The 13,698-nt window shown below is 44.3% G+C and overlaps 1 protein-coding gene across 1 annotated transcript in view; it reads left to right on the top strand.

Annotated features, from left to right (window-relative positions):
* LOC110500339 (uncharacterized) overlaps nt 1-13,698 on the top strand; it is an 88,902-nt gene that overhangs the window by 28,254 nt on the left and 46,950 nt on the right. The window contains exons 2-14 of the mRNA XM_036957765.2: nt 6,786-6,845; nt 7,274-7,363; nt 7,481-7,525; nt 7,754-7,798; nt 8,194-8,256; nt 8,449-8,502; nt 8,852-8,878; nt 9,086-9,166; nt 9,605-9,667; nt 10,911-10,946; nt 11,500-11,541; nt 11,651-11,743; nt 12,512-12,565. Of these exons, the coding sequence (XP_036813660.2) occupies nt 6,786-6,845; nt 7,274-7,363; nt 7,481-7,525; nt 7,754-7,798; nt 8,194-8,256; nt 8,449-8,502; nt 8,852-8,878; nt 9,086-9,166; nt 9,605-9,667; nt 10,911-10,946; nt 11,500-11,541; nt 11,651-11,743; nt 12,512-12,565 (753 nt within the window). The remainder of the gene's footprint in view (nt 1-6,785; nt 6,846-7,273; nt 7,364-7,480; nt 7,526-7,753; nt 7,799-8,193; nt 8,257-8,448; nt 8,503-8,851; nt 8,879-9,085; nt 9,167-9,604; nt 9,668-10,910; nt 10,947-11,499; nt 11,542-11,650; nt 11,744-12,511; nt 12,566-13,698) is intronic.

Here is a 13,698-nt window from a genome sequence, read left to right as displayed (position 1 = left end):
TTTCAGTCTCTCGTCCCAGCTTTAATTCACCTGCTGTATACTGTCTCCACCTTCTAGACGGTAGCGGGGTTAACAGGCCGTGGCTCGAGGTGGCTGAGGTACTCAAAGATCTTCTTGACCTTCCAGTGACCCCGGGTGCTGTAGATGTCCTGGAGGGCAGGTGATGCGTTGGGCTGACGGCACCACGCTCTGGAGAGCCCAGCGGTTGCTGGCAGTGCAATTTGCTGTACCAGGCGGTGATACAGCCCGACAGGATGCTCTCAATGGGGCCAAGCTGAATTTCTTCAGCCTCCCGAGGCTGTCTGTGTGAAGGGACCCATTTCAGGTTGTCAGTGATGTGCACGCCGAGGAACTTAAAGCTTTCCATCCACTCCACGGCAGCCCCGTTGATGTGGCTAGGGGTCGTGCTCTCTCTCTGCTGTCTCCTGTAGTCCACGATCAGCTCCTTGGTTTTGTTGACGTTGAGGGAGAGGTTATTCTCCTGGCACCACTCCGTCAGGGCCCTCACCTCCTCCCTGTGGTCTCAGCGTGGCGGAGGGGAAGCAAGTGAGGACAAACAGATTGGGATATGGATAAATGGAATATGTCCGTCAACACTCCAGCCAGCTGCTCTGCACATGCTTTGAGGACATGGCTTGGGATGCCGTCTAGGCCGGCAGCCTTGCGGGGGTTAACACGTTTAAATGACTTACTCATGTTGGCCACGGAGAACGAGAGCACACAGTCCTCGTAGACGCCGGGGGCCCGCGTCGGCAGCTCACTTCGGCAGCACGATGTTGTGTGTGTTCTCTCTCTCTATCTCTTTCTCTCTCTCTTTTTCTCTCTCTCTTATTTCACCCTCCCTGTTATTGCCCTTACAGACATGTGTTATATCATTACTGGGAAACCATTTAACAGTCGGTTAGTGTTTGAGCTCTGGCCAAGCCCCGATGGGTCTTTATAACTACCCCAATTAGACAACGCCTCAGGGGGGAACAGAGAGAGAGAGCTCAGGGGGGAACAGAGAGAGAGAGCTCAGGGGGGAACAGAGAGAGAGAGCTCAGGGGGGAACAGAGAGAGAGAGAGCGGGAGAGAGAGGGTGGGGAGACAGAAAGACTGAAAGAATCAAAGAGAGCGAGATTAAGAGAGTGAGAGAGAAAAGGGATAGAGGAAGTCTGAGGTCAGAATATAATTGAATATGATATGAAAGTGACATTTTCCTACATCATACTTCCAGGTCATCTTGACTAGGCTTCAAGATTATATCATCAAATTCACCAAAACTAAGTAATTTCAGATACACTGTATATTTAAAATGATACTTACATTTGTGTATTGATTTGCACGTACCCGATGCCTTTTTTCTTCCCAATTTCCTGATATCCAATTGGTAGTTACAGTCTTGTCTCATCGCTGCAACTCCCATACGGACTCGGGAGAGGCGAAGGTCGAGAGCCATGCGTCCTCCGAATCACGACCCTGCCAAGGCGCACTGCTTCTTGACACACTGCTCGTTTAACCCAGAAGCTAGCCGCACCAATGTGTCGGAGGAAACACCGTTCAACTGTCAACCGTGTCAGCGTGCACGCGCCTGGCCCGCCACAGGAGTTGCTAGATGGGACAAGGACATCCCGGCTGGCCAAACCCTCCCCTAACAACACTGGGCCTATTATGCACCGCCTCATGGTTCTCCCGGTCGCGGCCGGCTGCGACACAGCCCGCGATGCCTCTAGTGCAGTGCATTAGATAGCTGTGCTACTCAGGAGGCCCGCCAAATATTTGACGCTCAAGAAGTAAGACACACTGACAAAAGTTAGAAGGGGTTTCATTTGAAATACAACTCCCGCAGCCTTGTTGTTAGCATGCTTGAGTGTGTCTGCTCGAGTTGAGGACTCACAGGACGGTAAGAACCTGTTAGTTACATACATATTGATGTGTTTTAAATTAGATGATACTGTTTTTTTTACTGAACATTGCCAGCCAGTACATAATTTAAAAAAGCAAGCTGCCGAAAGTGAGACCTATACAGCTGGAGGGAGTTGTGGTTCATGTGAGGAGTTCTAATGAAAATGTTGTAGCTTTTCGTCTTTGTGGTTCTTCTTGGCCGTCAAATATGCTGAAAAGTACATTCACTCGGAAACACCTATAGGTGTACATTGTAATATACAGGTAACTTGAGTAAATGAGGGATACAAAGTATATTGAAAGCAGGTGCTTCCTGATTTAATTAGGCAATTAGATTCCCATCATGCTTAGAGTCATGTAAAAAAAATGTCCAGTTGCCCATTATTTTGGTTACCATGGTAGAAGAAGAGATCTCAGTTACTTTGAAAGGTGGGTCTTAAAGGGGCATAAAGGAGTTTAAAGTGTGTGTGTGTGTGTGTGTGTGTGTGTGTGTGTGTGTGTGTGTGTGTGTGTGTGTGTGTGTGTGTGTGTGTGTGTGTGTGTGCGTGCGTGCGTGCGTGCGTGCGTGCGTGCGTGTGTGTGACACCAGATCTCAACCCAATTGAACACTTAAAGGAGATTCTGGCGCGGTGCCTGAAACAGCATTTTCCACCACCCGATTTGGGAATTTCTTGTGGAAGAAGGATGTCAACATCCCTCCAATCGAATTCCAGACACATCAAATGTTATTTGTCACATGCACTGAGTACAACCTTGCCGTGAAATGTTTCCTTAAGAGCCCTTAACCAACGATGCAGAGTAAAAAAAAAAAATTGTAAGTAAGACAAATTTGCTAAATAAACTTAAGGAAAAATAGTAACACAACAAAATAACTATAATGAGGCTATATACAAAGGGTACCGGCACCGAGTTAAGAGGTACAGGTTAGTTGAGGTAATGGAGGTAATTGAGGTACATGTAGGTAGGGGTAAAGGGACTATGCATAGATAAGACTTGTAGAATCTATGTCAAGTTGCATCGAAGTTGTTCTGGTGGCTCCTCGTGGCATAACACCCTTTTAAGACACTTAATGTTGGTGTTTCCTTTATTTTGGCAGTTACCTGTACATCTTTATATCACCGCGTTTCCACGACTTTGACGATGAGAATTTGAGGTTCTCAACTTGTCCTACAAAACGTGGATCCAGGAAGTGTCACTTTCGTACCGTATAGAACTTGGCGTTTCACTTTAACGTTATTGTTACTTGATTCATAGTTTTACTATAGAACCCAGGGTGAAAGTATGTTGCCAGGGAAATTGTCGTGAACGTGACTCCTCACACACGAGGAGGTCGAGAAGGTCAGATGGTATAACGTAGTAGCTACATTACAGCATTACAGCTCAGACCCGGTGTTATGAGTTCAGAACTTTCTGTGACTTCCTATCCACTTCTTCCTTTCGCTCTCCTTCTGACAACCTGATACACTTGACATTTACACCAGTGACATTCTATGACAGTCACTCAGGGGATAGTAACATACACACACACACGGCGCAGTTTCTCTAGAGATAAATCAGATCAAGCTCGAACTGTGCGATGCAGTACGGAGTTGTAGTTTCCAAAAGGCCAATATTCGACATAGTTTATCGCAGAAAACGTGGTAATTAACTACAATGACCATAATCCATTGCGTTACTTGTCCGGTCTGCGTGTTTCTTTGACGCCTGCTACGTTAGGTTAGTGTGGGGCAGACATGGAGAGAAGAGACAGGAGAATGTGAGATTGAGAGGGATAGAGAGCAGTTGCTTGGCGACGTATCTACCTGAAAATGCATGATCTAAGTTGGATTTGATTGTTGGTATTCAGCATAGTTGGTATTCAGCATATTTGGCATTCAGCATATTTGGTATTCAGCATAGTTGGTATTCACCATAGTTGGTATTCACTATAGTTGGTATTCAGCATAGTTGGTATTCAGCATAGTTGGTATTCAGCATAGTTGGCATTCAGTAAATTTGGTATTCAGCATAGTTGGTATTCACCATAGTTGGTTTTCAGCATAGTTGGTATTCAGCATAGTTGGTATTCACCATAGTTGGTATTCAGTAAATTTGGTATTCAGCATAGTTGGTATTCACCGTAGTTGGTATTCAGCATAGTTGGTATTCACCATAGTTGGTTTTCAGCATAGTTGGTATTCAGCATAGTTGGTATTCACCATAGTTGGCATTCAGTAAATTTGGTATTCAGCATAGTTGGTATTCACCATAGTTGGTATTCACCATAGTTGGTATTCAGCATAGTTGGTATTCACCATAGTTGGTTTTCAGCATAGTTGGTATTCAGCATAGTTGGTATTCACCATAGTTGGTATTCACCATAGTTGGTATTCAGCATAGTTGGTATTCAGCATAGTTGGTATTCAGCATAGTTGGCATTCAGTAAATTTGGTATTCAGCATAGTTGGTATTCAGCATAGTTGGTATTCACCATAGTTGGTATTCACCATAGTTGGTATTCACCATAGTTGGTTTTCAGCATAGTTGGTATTCAGCATAGTTGGTATTCACCATAGTTGGTATTCACCATAGTTGGTATTCACCATAGTTGGTATTCACCATAGTTGGTTTTCAGCATAGTTGGTATTCAGCATAGTTGGTATTCACCATAGTTGGTATTCAGCATAGTTGGTATTCACCATAGTTGGTTTTCAGCATAGTTAGTATTCGGCATAGTTGGTATTCGGCATAGTTGGTATTCAGTCATAATAGTATGCCTTATTTAATTTACACAACAATTAAAATATGTTATTTAAAGTAAAGTAATGTGAATAAATTGTGGTTAATAAGTGATAATCAGTAATGGGCAGTCACTACCATCATGGGACTTGTTTTATTCTGTGTTGTTACTTTATTCAACCCACATAAGGCATTTAATAATTCAAACCGAAATCGAAAACCGCAATTATTTTTTAATGATGGAACTGAACCGAACCGTCCTCAAAAAGCACTAATCGCCCAGCACTAGTGACGACACACACACACACACACCGAGGGAGGGAGACGAATGGTCTGACAGACAGAGGCTGGAGGAAGACGGATAGATACAGAGGGAATGAGGGAGGAGAGGGAGGAGAGAGGCATCCTAGCTGTTGATTAAGTGTTTCCATGTGTGTTGACACAGTGCCAGGCAGGTACAGGACTGCTCTGCCCTGCATGTATGCCAGGCAGGATATTAAACAAATAGGACGCAGGGCAGGAATGTCAAGAGTTATCTAGACTGACAGAGCTGACCAGTGCCCAGAGACACTCTAGGTCCGGACCAAGGTGTCTAACTCAGACCTTAGCCAGACCCAGATGAAGGTAAGTGGTAACCCAGAAAAGAGTACCAAAACAAGCTTAAACTAGGGAGAGGGGTTCCCTGATGGTAGAGGTTAGGTCTCAAGACTTACAGTACTGTTGAGATAAAGGATCTGCTATGTCTGTAAAGGCCTTCCCCTCTTTCCCTATTGTCTACGGCTCACTGGCTACCCAGGCTAGAGATGTAGGCCTACTCTTATTTAGAATGTGTACAGAGAGAGAGATGAATGGTAGGCCCAGGCTTCTACAAGGGACATTGTATTTGTCACGTGCGCCGAATACAGCAACTGTAGACTACCGCGAAATGCTCACATACAAGCACTTTCCCAACAATACAGTTCAAAGTTATGAAAATGTCCAAGTAGATAAAAAATGTAATAGTAATACAATATAATAACACAATGAAATAACAATAACAAGGCTATATACAGTACTGAGTCAGTGTACTGGGGTGCGAGCTAGTTGGGGTGATTGATTGAAGTAATATGTACAGTACATGTAGGTTTGGTTAGGTGATTGATTGAAGTACTATGTACATGTAGGTTTGGTCAGGTGATTGATTGAAGTACTATGTACATGTAGGTTTGGTCAGGTGATTGATTGAAGTAATATGTACATGTAGGTTTGGTTAGATGATTGATTGAAGTAGTCTATCTGTCAGGCCTTGTGACATTTTGGGGGTGACAATCCATTCTGATATTTTATTGACATAAAATTAGCATATGTTTTGTCCTAATTTAAATGCATTACGCTACAGCATTTCAAATGACCATTATATTTCTTATTTTAAAATAAATGTTCCTTGTATTTCATTTTGAGGTGTCTTTTTGTTTCATGTGTGGATCCACCTGTCGTTGGTAGGTCCTATGTGAGCATTTCTGGTTTCAGATTTTTTTTACCTAAAAAATGTTTTACTCTGTAATGTTCGTACTAGTCCAGACAGATGCCGCATTCAAAACAGACGGAAATCTCTGACTGTGTTTAAGACAACTGTGAACTAAATGACTTACTCACGTTGGCCACGGAGAGCGAGAGCACACGGTCCTCGTAGACGTCGGGGGCTCACTTCAGCAGCTCGATGTTGTGTGTGTTCTCCCTCTCTCTCTCTTTCTCTCTCTCTCTCTCTCTCTCACCTCTCTCACCTCTCTCACCTCTCTCTCTCTCTCTCTCTCTCTCTCTCTTTCTCTCTCTCTCTCTCTCTCACCTCTCTCACCTCTCTCTCTCACCTCTCTCACCTCTCTCTCTCTCTCACCTCTCTCTCTCTCTCTCTCTCTCTCTCTCTCTCTCTCTCACCTCTCTCATCTCTCTCTTACCTCTCTCTCTCTCTCTCTCTCTCTCTCTCTCTCTCTCTCTCTCTCTCTCTCTCTCACCTCTCTCACCCCTCTCTCTCACCTCTCTCACCCCTCTCTCTCTCTCTCTCTCTCTCTCTCTCTCTTTCTCTCTCTCTCTCTCTCTCTCTCTCTCACCTCTCTCTCTCTCACCTCTCTCTCTCTCTCTCTCTCTCTCTCTCTCTCACCTCTCTCATCTCTCTCTTACCTCTCTCATCTCTCCCCATCCTACAGGCCTGTCATGGCTGTGCAGCGGGATCAAAGTGTGACTGCAGCGGGGTAAAAGGAGGCAAGGTGAGTGTGAAACACACACACACACACACACCTACCGTAATGACCTACTGTAGAAAACAACCATAACATGACACATTATTTCATTGTTTGATTTGTAATGACTCTTTTGTCTGTGTGCTATCTGCAGTTAAGAAGAGTTTGTTAGAACTGTGTGTTCTATGTGTGATGTTCTATGTGTAATGTTCTACGTGTGATGTTCTGCGTGTGATGTTCTATGTGTGATGTTCTACGTGTAATGTTCTACGTGTGATGTTCTACGTGTGATGTTCTATGTGTGATGTTCTATGTGTGATGTTCTACGTGTGATGTTCTATGTGTGATGTTCTACGTGTAATGTTATATGTGTAATGTTCTACGTGTGATGTTCTACGTGTAATGTTCTACGTGTGATGTTCTATGCATGATGTTCCATGTTCTATGTTCCACAGGGCGAGAGGGGTTTCCCAGGGCTACAGGGTCAGCCAGGCGTACCAGGGTTCCCTGGACCTGAGGGGCCAATCGGAGGCAGGGGAGAGAAGGTAGGGGCTGCTTCCTGGATCTTGTTGTAGGAGCAACATAACACCTGACTTTATCTGGGAACTTGAAAACTAATCCTTTACTTCCCTCCTCTCCCCCTCTGTCTTCCTCTCTCTCAGGGTGGTGACGGACCTTCAGGGCCATCCGGTCCAAAAGGAATTAGGGTGAGTGACCCAGATTTATTAACTTGACAAAGTCCCACTCTTCTGTCTGTAATATTTCAATTTTCAGTGTACACCATCCTGGAGTGTAGTACTCCCCCCTGTCCATCAGAGGTCCTCGTTTCACTCCAATAAAACAGAAGCTCCATAGCTGTTTCTGAATTGAATGCCTCATTACACAAAGTCATCCTAACTTATGTTGTTAATTTATCTTCCTCGTTATTCCCACAGGGACCTCCTGGACTGCCCGGGTTCCCAGGAACACCAGGAATTCCAGTAAGTTTCCAACCATTCCCAGTTCTCACGTGTTGTAGAGTGCCCGTCTGCATCCCCTCTGGTACAGAGATGAGTCCCAGTTATCCTCCATTCTCTGGCCGTGTCCAATTGCACACTTTCTCGCATGCATTTTTCTCCAGCCAAGAAAGGAAAAAATGTTTTGTCCCAGCCAATGCTTACACTAATCCCATGCTTTTAAATGAATGACGGCAAGTGCACACTTCTGGAAAAGGATGGAGAATTGAGATGTTGCCATGATGGAACGTATACTGAACTTTCTCTGGTTGTTTTTGACCCGGCCTGATATCCAGTATGGATTGTCACCACGGAGTCATGTGACCTCACTCCCTGTCTGATGTTTGACTTCCTGTTGTCCTCTGTGTGTTCTCTTCTAGGGTCTCCCAGGACAGGACGGGCCCCCGGGCCCAAGGGGAACTGCAGGCTGCAACGGGACCAAGGTAGGTTATTATGGTTACTACTGACTGACAGCCATACAACTCTGTCGAGTCCTGAGGGAACTCGGGTTCTCCTGAATCTGGACTGAAACTGGCCTATCACACCTGGCCACTAGATGGCAGCATATTGGAAAAGTTAACCTAGGCTGGAGGCTGTTGATGCGAAATGAAAGGGTGGATTGTGTCTCTTCTTAGGGTGAGAGAGGATTCCCTGGAAGTCCAGGATTCCCCGGACTGGAGGGCCGATCGGTGGGTCACACACACGCACACACTTCTCTGTCCTCTCATACACCTACATCCATCCCCGTCCCCCCGTCCCGTCCCCCGTCCTCTTCAATGCTGCATATTACTGAACGTTTTACTGACTCTGCATATGTCTTTTTTGACTGTTCTTTGTATGTTATTGTTTCACCTATTGGCGTGTTGTACTTGCCGCTCTTGCCTCATGACAGGGCGTCGTTGTAAATAAGAATTTGTTCTTAACTGACTTAACCTGTATGAACACAGGTGCACCTTGTCATTTCTCTGCGTGGAAACTTGGAAAAGGGAACTAAATGAGACTTTGAAATGTATTCATTATCTCTCTGCTCGTTTGCAGGGTCCACCTGGTCTGCCGGGACAAAAGGTTACTATACTTTTCCCGCACTGTTCTCAGCGGTTGTTATCGTTAGATTCAAAAAAACACCTGTACATTGTTATCGTTAGATTCAAAAAAACACCTGTACATTCACCAGGCCTGTCTGTCTGTGGAGCTGTGCGAGTAGCTCTAGTTCTGTAGCTAGTACCTGTGTGATGTGTTCCTGTCGAACCTCTTCCTGGTGTCCCTCTCCAGGGAGACCTAGGCGATGTCATCTCCAATGACCGCTTCGGACAGAAAGGAGGTGTAGGCCTACCAGGTTTGCCTGGAGTCCCCGTGAGTACTCTATATAGAACCATAGAACCACTTTGAACTTAACTGATTTTTTTTTTTTTAAAGGGACATTTCAAAAAAATAAAAAATAACAATCTGTAGACTTTGTCTAGCGATTTTTTTTCTCGTGAAATGGTAGTCTAATGTAATATATTGCTCGTATTTGGATGATCAGAACCAATCAAATGGAATGGCAAATCATTATGAGAGATCCGTGGAGGCTGCTGAGGGGAGGACGGCTCCTAATAATATCTGGACCGGAGCGAAATGGAGTAGCATGCAACCGTGTGCTAGATGTTTTTGATGGCGTTCGACTCATTCCGCTCCAGGCGTTACCACGAGCCCGTCCTCCCACCGACCTCCTGTGTAAGAGATGTCATGTAAAACCGTTTCAACACCTAGCTCTCTGGGTAACGTTTGTGGTGTCCGTCTTGTTTCTAGGGTAACACCGGCCCTGCGGGATTGTCGGGCCCTGTCGGTCCACCTGGCCCCAGAGGTTATGAGGTACACTGATACAGGGGTTCTGACAACTTTTTCAGTTCGAGACCCAAATGAGATATTGAACTTCCTCCCATTGACCCAAATCATCATCCAACGACCTAATTTAAGAAGAAATAGGGTGCAAATATAGTTCTCGTAACTTGTGACCTACATTTCACATGCCCAGGGCACACTTTGGTTCCCGACTCATAGTTTAAGAAAACCCTGAAAGTACCAAATCCTCTTAACTACAAACGCCACTTGTCCGTTATGATCTGAGGGACTTTACACAGTCAAATCGGGTCCCAGACCTGTTACAAACGTTATGTTCTAAGGGACTTTGCACAGTCAAACTGGTCCCAGACCTGTTCCAAACATTATGTTCTGAGGGACTTTGCACAGTCAAACAGGTCCCAGTCCTGTTCCAAACGTTATGTTCTGAGGGACTTTGCACAGTCAAACAGGTCCCAGTCCTGTTCCAAACGTTATGTTCTGAGGGACTCTACACAGTCAAACAGGTCCCAGTCCTGTTCCAAACGTTATGTTCTGAGGAACTTTACACAGTCAAACTGGTCCCAGTCCTGTTCCAAACGTTATGTTCTGAGGGACTACACAGTCAAACAGGTCCCAGTCCTGTTCCAAACGTTATGTTCTGAGGGACTTTGCACAGTCAAACTGGTCCCAGTCCTGTTCCAAACGTTATGTTCTGAAGGACTTTGCACAGTCAAACTGGTCCCAGTCCTGTTCCAAACATTATGTTCTGAGGGACTTTGCACTGTCAAACTGGTCCCAGTCCTGTTCCAAACATTATGTTCTGAGGGACTTTGCACAGTCAAACTGGTCCCAGTCCTGTTCCAAACGTTATGTTCTGAGGAACTTTACACAGTCAAACTGGTCCCAGTCCTGTTCCAAACGTTATGTTCTGAGGGACTTTGCACAGTCAAACTGGTCCCAGTCCTGTTCCAAACATTATGTTCTGAGGGACTTTGCACAGTCAAACTGGTCCCAGTCCTGTTCCAAACGTTATGTTCTGAGGGACAGTCAGTCAAACTGTCCTCAGACCTGTTGTGACATCCAGTAGTGTGTTTGTGATCTGAAGTCTCACAGATCAATATAAGAACTTATCCAATGTAGTTAAGGGAGTAATAATGTTTTATTGTACTATCAATAGTCATACAGTTTACCGTGCGTTGTGAATAAAGTTGTGTGTGTTGTTGCTAATAATGTTTTATGTGTTGTTAATAAAGTGTTGTGTGTTGTTTTGTAGGGTCGTTCCGGGCCTCCTGGTCCTCCCGGTCCTAAGGTGAGTTGCTTTACACCCTGAATCACACATACACACACACACACGCACACACCCTGGGGCGTTAGGTAACTTAGCGGTTAGAGCGACTAGGTGACTAGGTGAAAAATTAACCCTAATTGCACCAGAGTTGCCGTCATTAATGGCTGATCTCTGGCCGTGACCCCACTCTCCGTTGGTGTTTCAGGGGGAGTGTGATACGCCCCCAAAAAACGTTCCATTCACACCAGACACTTGTACAGGGTACACACTTGTACATGTGTGAAGCAGGACAAAAAGAAGCACCCCGAATTTGACCTTTGACACACACACACACACACACACACACACACACACACACACACACACACACACACACACACACACCCTGCTAATAAACTCTGATCAACTGTCTATTCTGTGTACTACACTCAGTTCAACTACTGCACACGCACTTGTCCATACACTCCTAAAGTATATTACTGTGTGTACATAATGCATTTTACCTGCAGGCTTTAAGTAAAGTGTTACAGAAAACAGTAATACATGTGTTTGTCTTGGTATTCTTCTACTACAGGGTAACATGGGATTGAACTTCCAAGGTCCCAAAGGAGACAAGGTAGGATCAGCAAGAGAAAGACTGTCGTCAATGGGTGGTAACGATTTGCACTACTGAATACTGATGAGTTTGTGTGTGTGCGTGTGCGTGCACGCGTGTGTGTGTGTAGGGGGATCCAGGCCTGCAGGGGCCTCCCGGTCCACCTGGACAGGTCGGGGAGCAGAAGAGACCCACCGAGTTAGAGATCCAGAGAGGAGAGAAAGTAATGTTCTACATTTCACATTGTCCCTCATTAATCAGGAATCCCTTCCATTTCTTTGACCTCAGAAACTCCCTGGAATCACAGAATTATTAGGATCTCTATAAAGATAGTATCTTCTGTGTCATCATTCAAAATGGACCAGTATACCTCTTTCCCTTTTCCTATTTCTTTTATTGTCATTTGTACATCTTGTAGAACATCAATAGTGGTTTAGTCGTTCCTGTTATGACATGTAATGTAAACTGCCAGCCATGTAAACTGCTCCTGTTTGGCTGCAACTGGATGCCGTCTTGTCCTGGAGACAGAACTGAGCGATTTCCAGCTATGGGCCAGCTGCAAAGTCAAAATGGACTGTATTGTAAAAATGAATGGAAAGCAAACTGAGCTTTTTGGTCTTAGTTTAAGGTCGGGGTAGCCCTAGTGTTCTGACATGTGTCGCCTCCCGTTGACAGCACCACCATGCCTTTTAGTTTCCTGGAACTGCAACTCTCACAATGACCACTAGATGGTGGCATTCAGCCTCTTTATGAGAACTTCCATTGTCCCATATTACTGGGTAGTCCAACTTCATATACCCCACCTATCGTTTAGCATTTAATTGAGAAAGGTATTGTTTTCAATTCATATTTTGCCGATTTCTTTCAAATGTCAGATTTGAACCCGTTTGACATGATGTCCTCATTCTTAACTATTCATGAAAACTGAATTAACAATAGTTTATGTTTTTTTTTTACAATTGGTTGTTGTTATTTCCTTCTTCGTTTCCAGGGTGATCAAGGTTTACCTGGTCCAGCCGGTGATCCTGGTTATCCTGGTCCCCCTGTGAGTATCACTCACTATCCATCATACCACACTGTATATCTCACAGGGGGTCGGTGGCACCTTAATTGGGGAGGACGGGCTCGTGGTAATGACTGGAGCGGAATCAGTGGAATGGTATCAAATACGTCAAGCACACTGGTTTCCATGGTTTCCAGGTATTTGATGCCATTCCATTCGCTCCGTTCCGGACGTTATTATGAGCCGTCCTCCCCTCACCAGCCTCCACTGGTGTATCTGTGTTTTCACTCACCATCGATAATACTATATACAGGGCATATCATAAGTGATTGTCCCCTTTGGATTTCTTCACATTTCTATTGTGTTACAATGTGGTATTAAAATGGATTTCATTGTAATTTGTTTAAGTAAGTAAAACATTCAATCGGTATATCCTGATTAGATCAGTAATTCACCCTCCTGAGTCTTTAGTGCCTTGTTGCAAAAAGGATGCATGTTTGGGAACATTTGGATTCCGTACAGGCTTAGTTTTTTTCACTCTATCATTCAGGTCAGTATTGTGGAGTTACTGCAATGCTGTTGATACATCCTCAGTTATCTTCTATGGACATGGATTTTCAGTGTCTGCTTTTTTGTTGTTGTTTTAACCAATCGGTGCCCTTCTTTGTGAGGCATTGGAAAAGCCCCCTTGTCTTTGTAGTTGAATCTGTTCTTGAAATACACTACTCGGCTGAGGGACCTTACAGATAATTGCTGTGTGGGGTACAGAGATGGGGTAGACATTCAAAAGCCATTGCAACTTATTATATGGTTTGTTAAGCAAATTCGGGCTCCTGAAGTTATTTAGGATTGGCGTAAAAAAGGAGGTGAATACTTGTATAACCAAGACATTTTATTATTGTATTTCTTTCTAGAATTTTCTTTTCACTTTGATATTATGAGCTATTTTGTGTAGATCAGTGTACATTTGTATCACAATAATCCATTTCAATCCTACATTGTAATGCAACAAAATGTGAAGAAATCCAAGGGGGTGAATACTTACAGTATGATATGCACTGTATCTATGTTTCACTCAGTATCTATACCACTCTATATCTATGTTTTCACTCAGTATCTATCATACTATATGTATCTTGTCACAAACTATCGTTCTATATACACTACATGGCAAA

The sequence above is a fragment of the Oncorhynchus mykiss genome, chromosome 21 (genome assembly GCF_057628025.1).
Source record: "Oncorhynchus mykiss isolate SJ-2025 chromosome 21, ASM5762802v1, whole genome shotgun sequence".
Taxonomy (NCBI): domain Eukaryota; kingdom Metazoa; phylum Chordata; class Actinopteri; order Salmoniformes; family Salmonidae; genus Oncorhynchus; species Oncorhynchus mykiss.
This window is presented reverse-complemented; position numbering and strand designations above follow the sequence as displayed.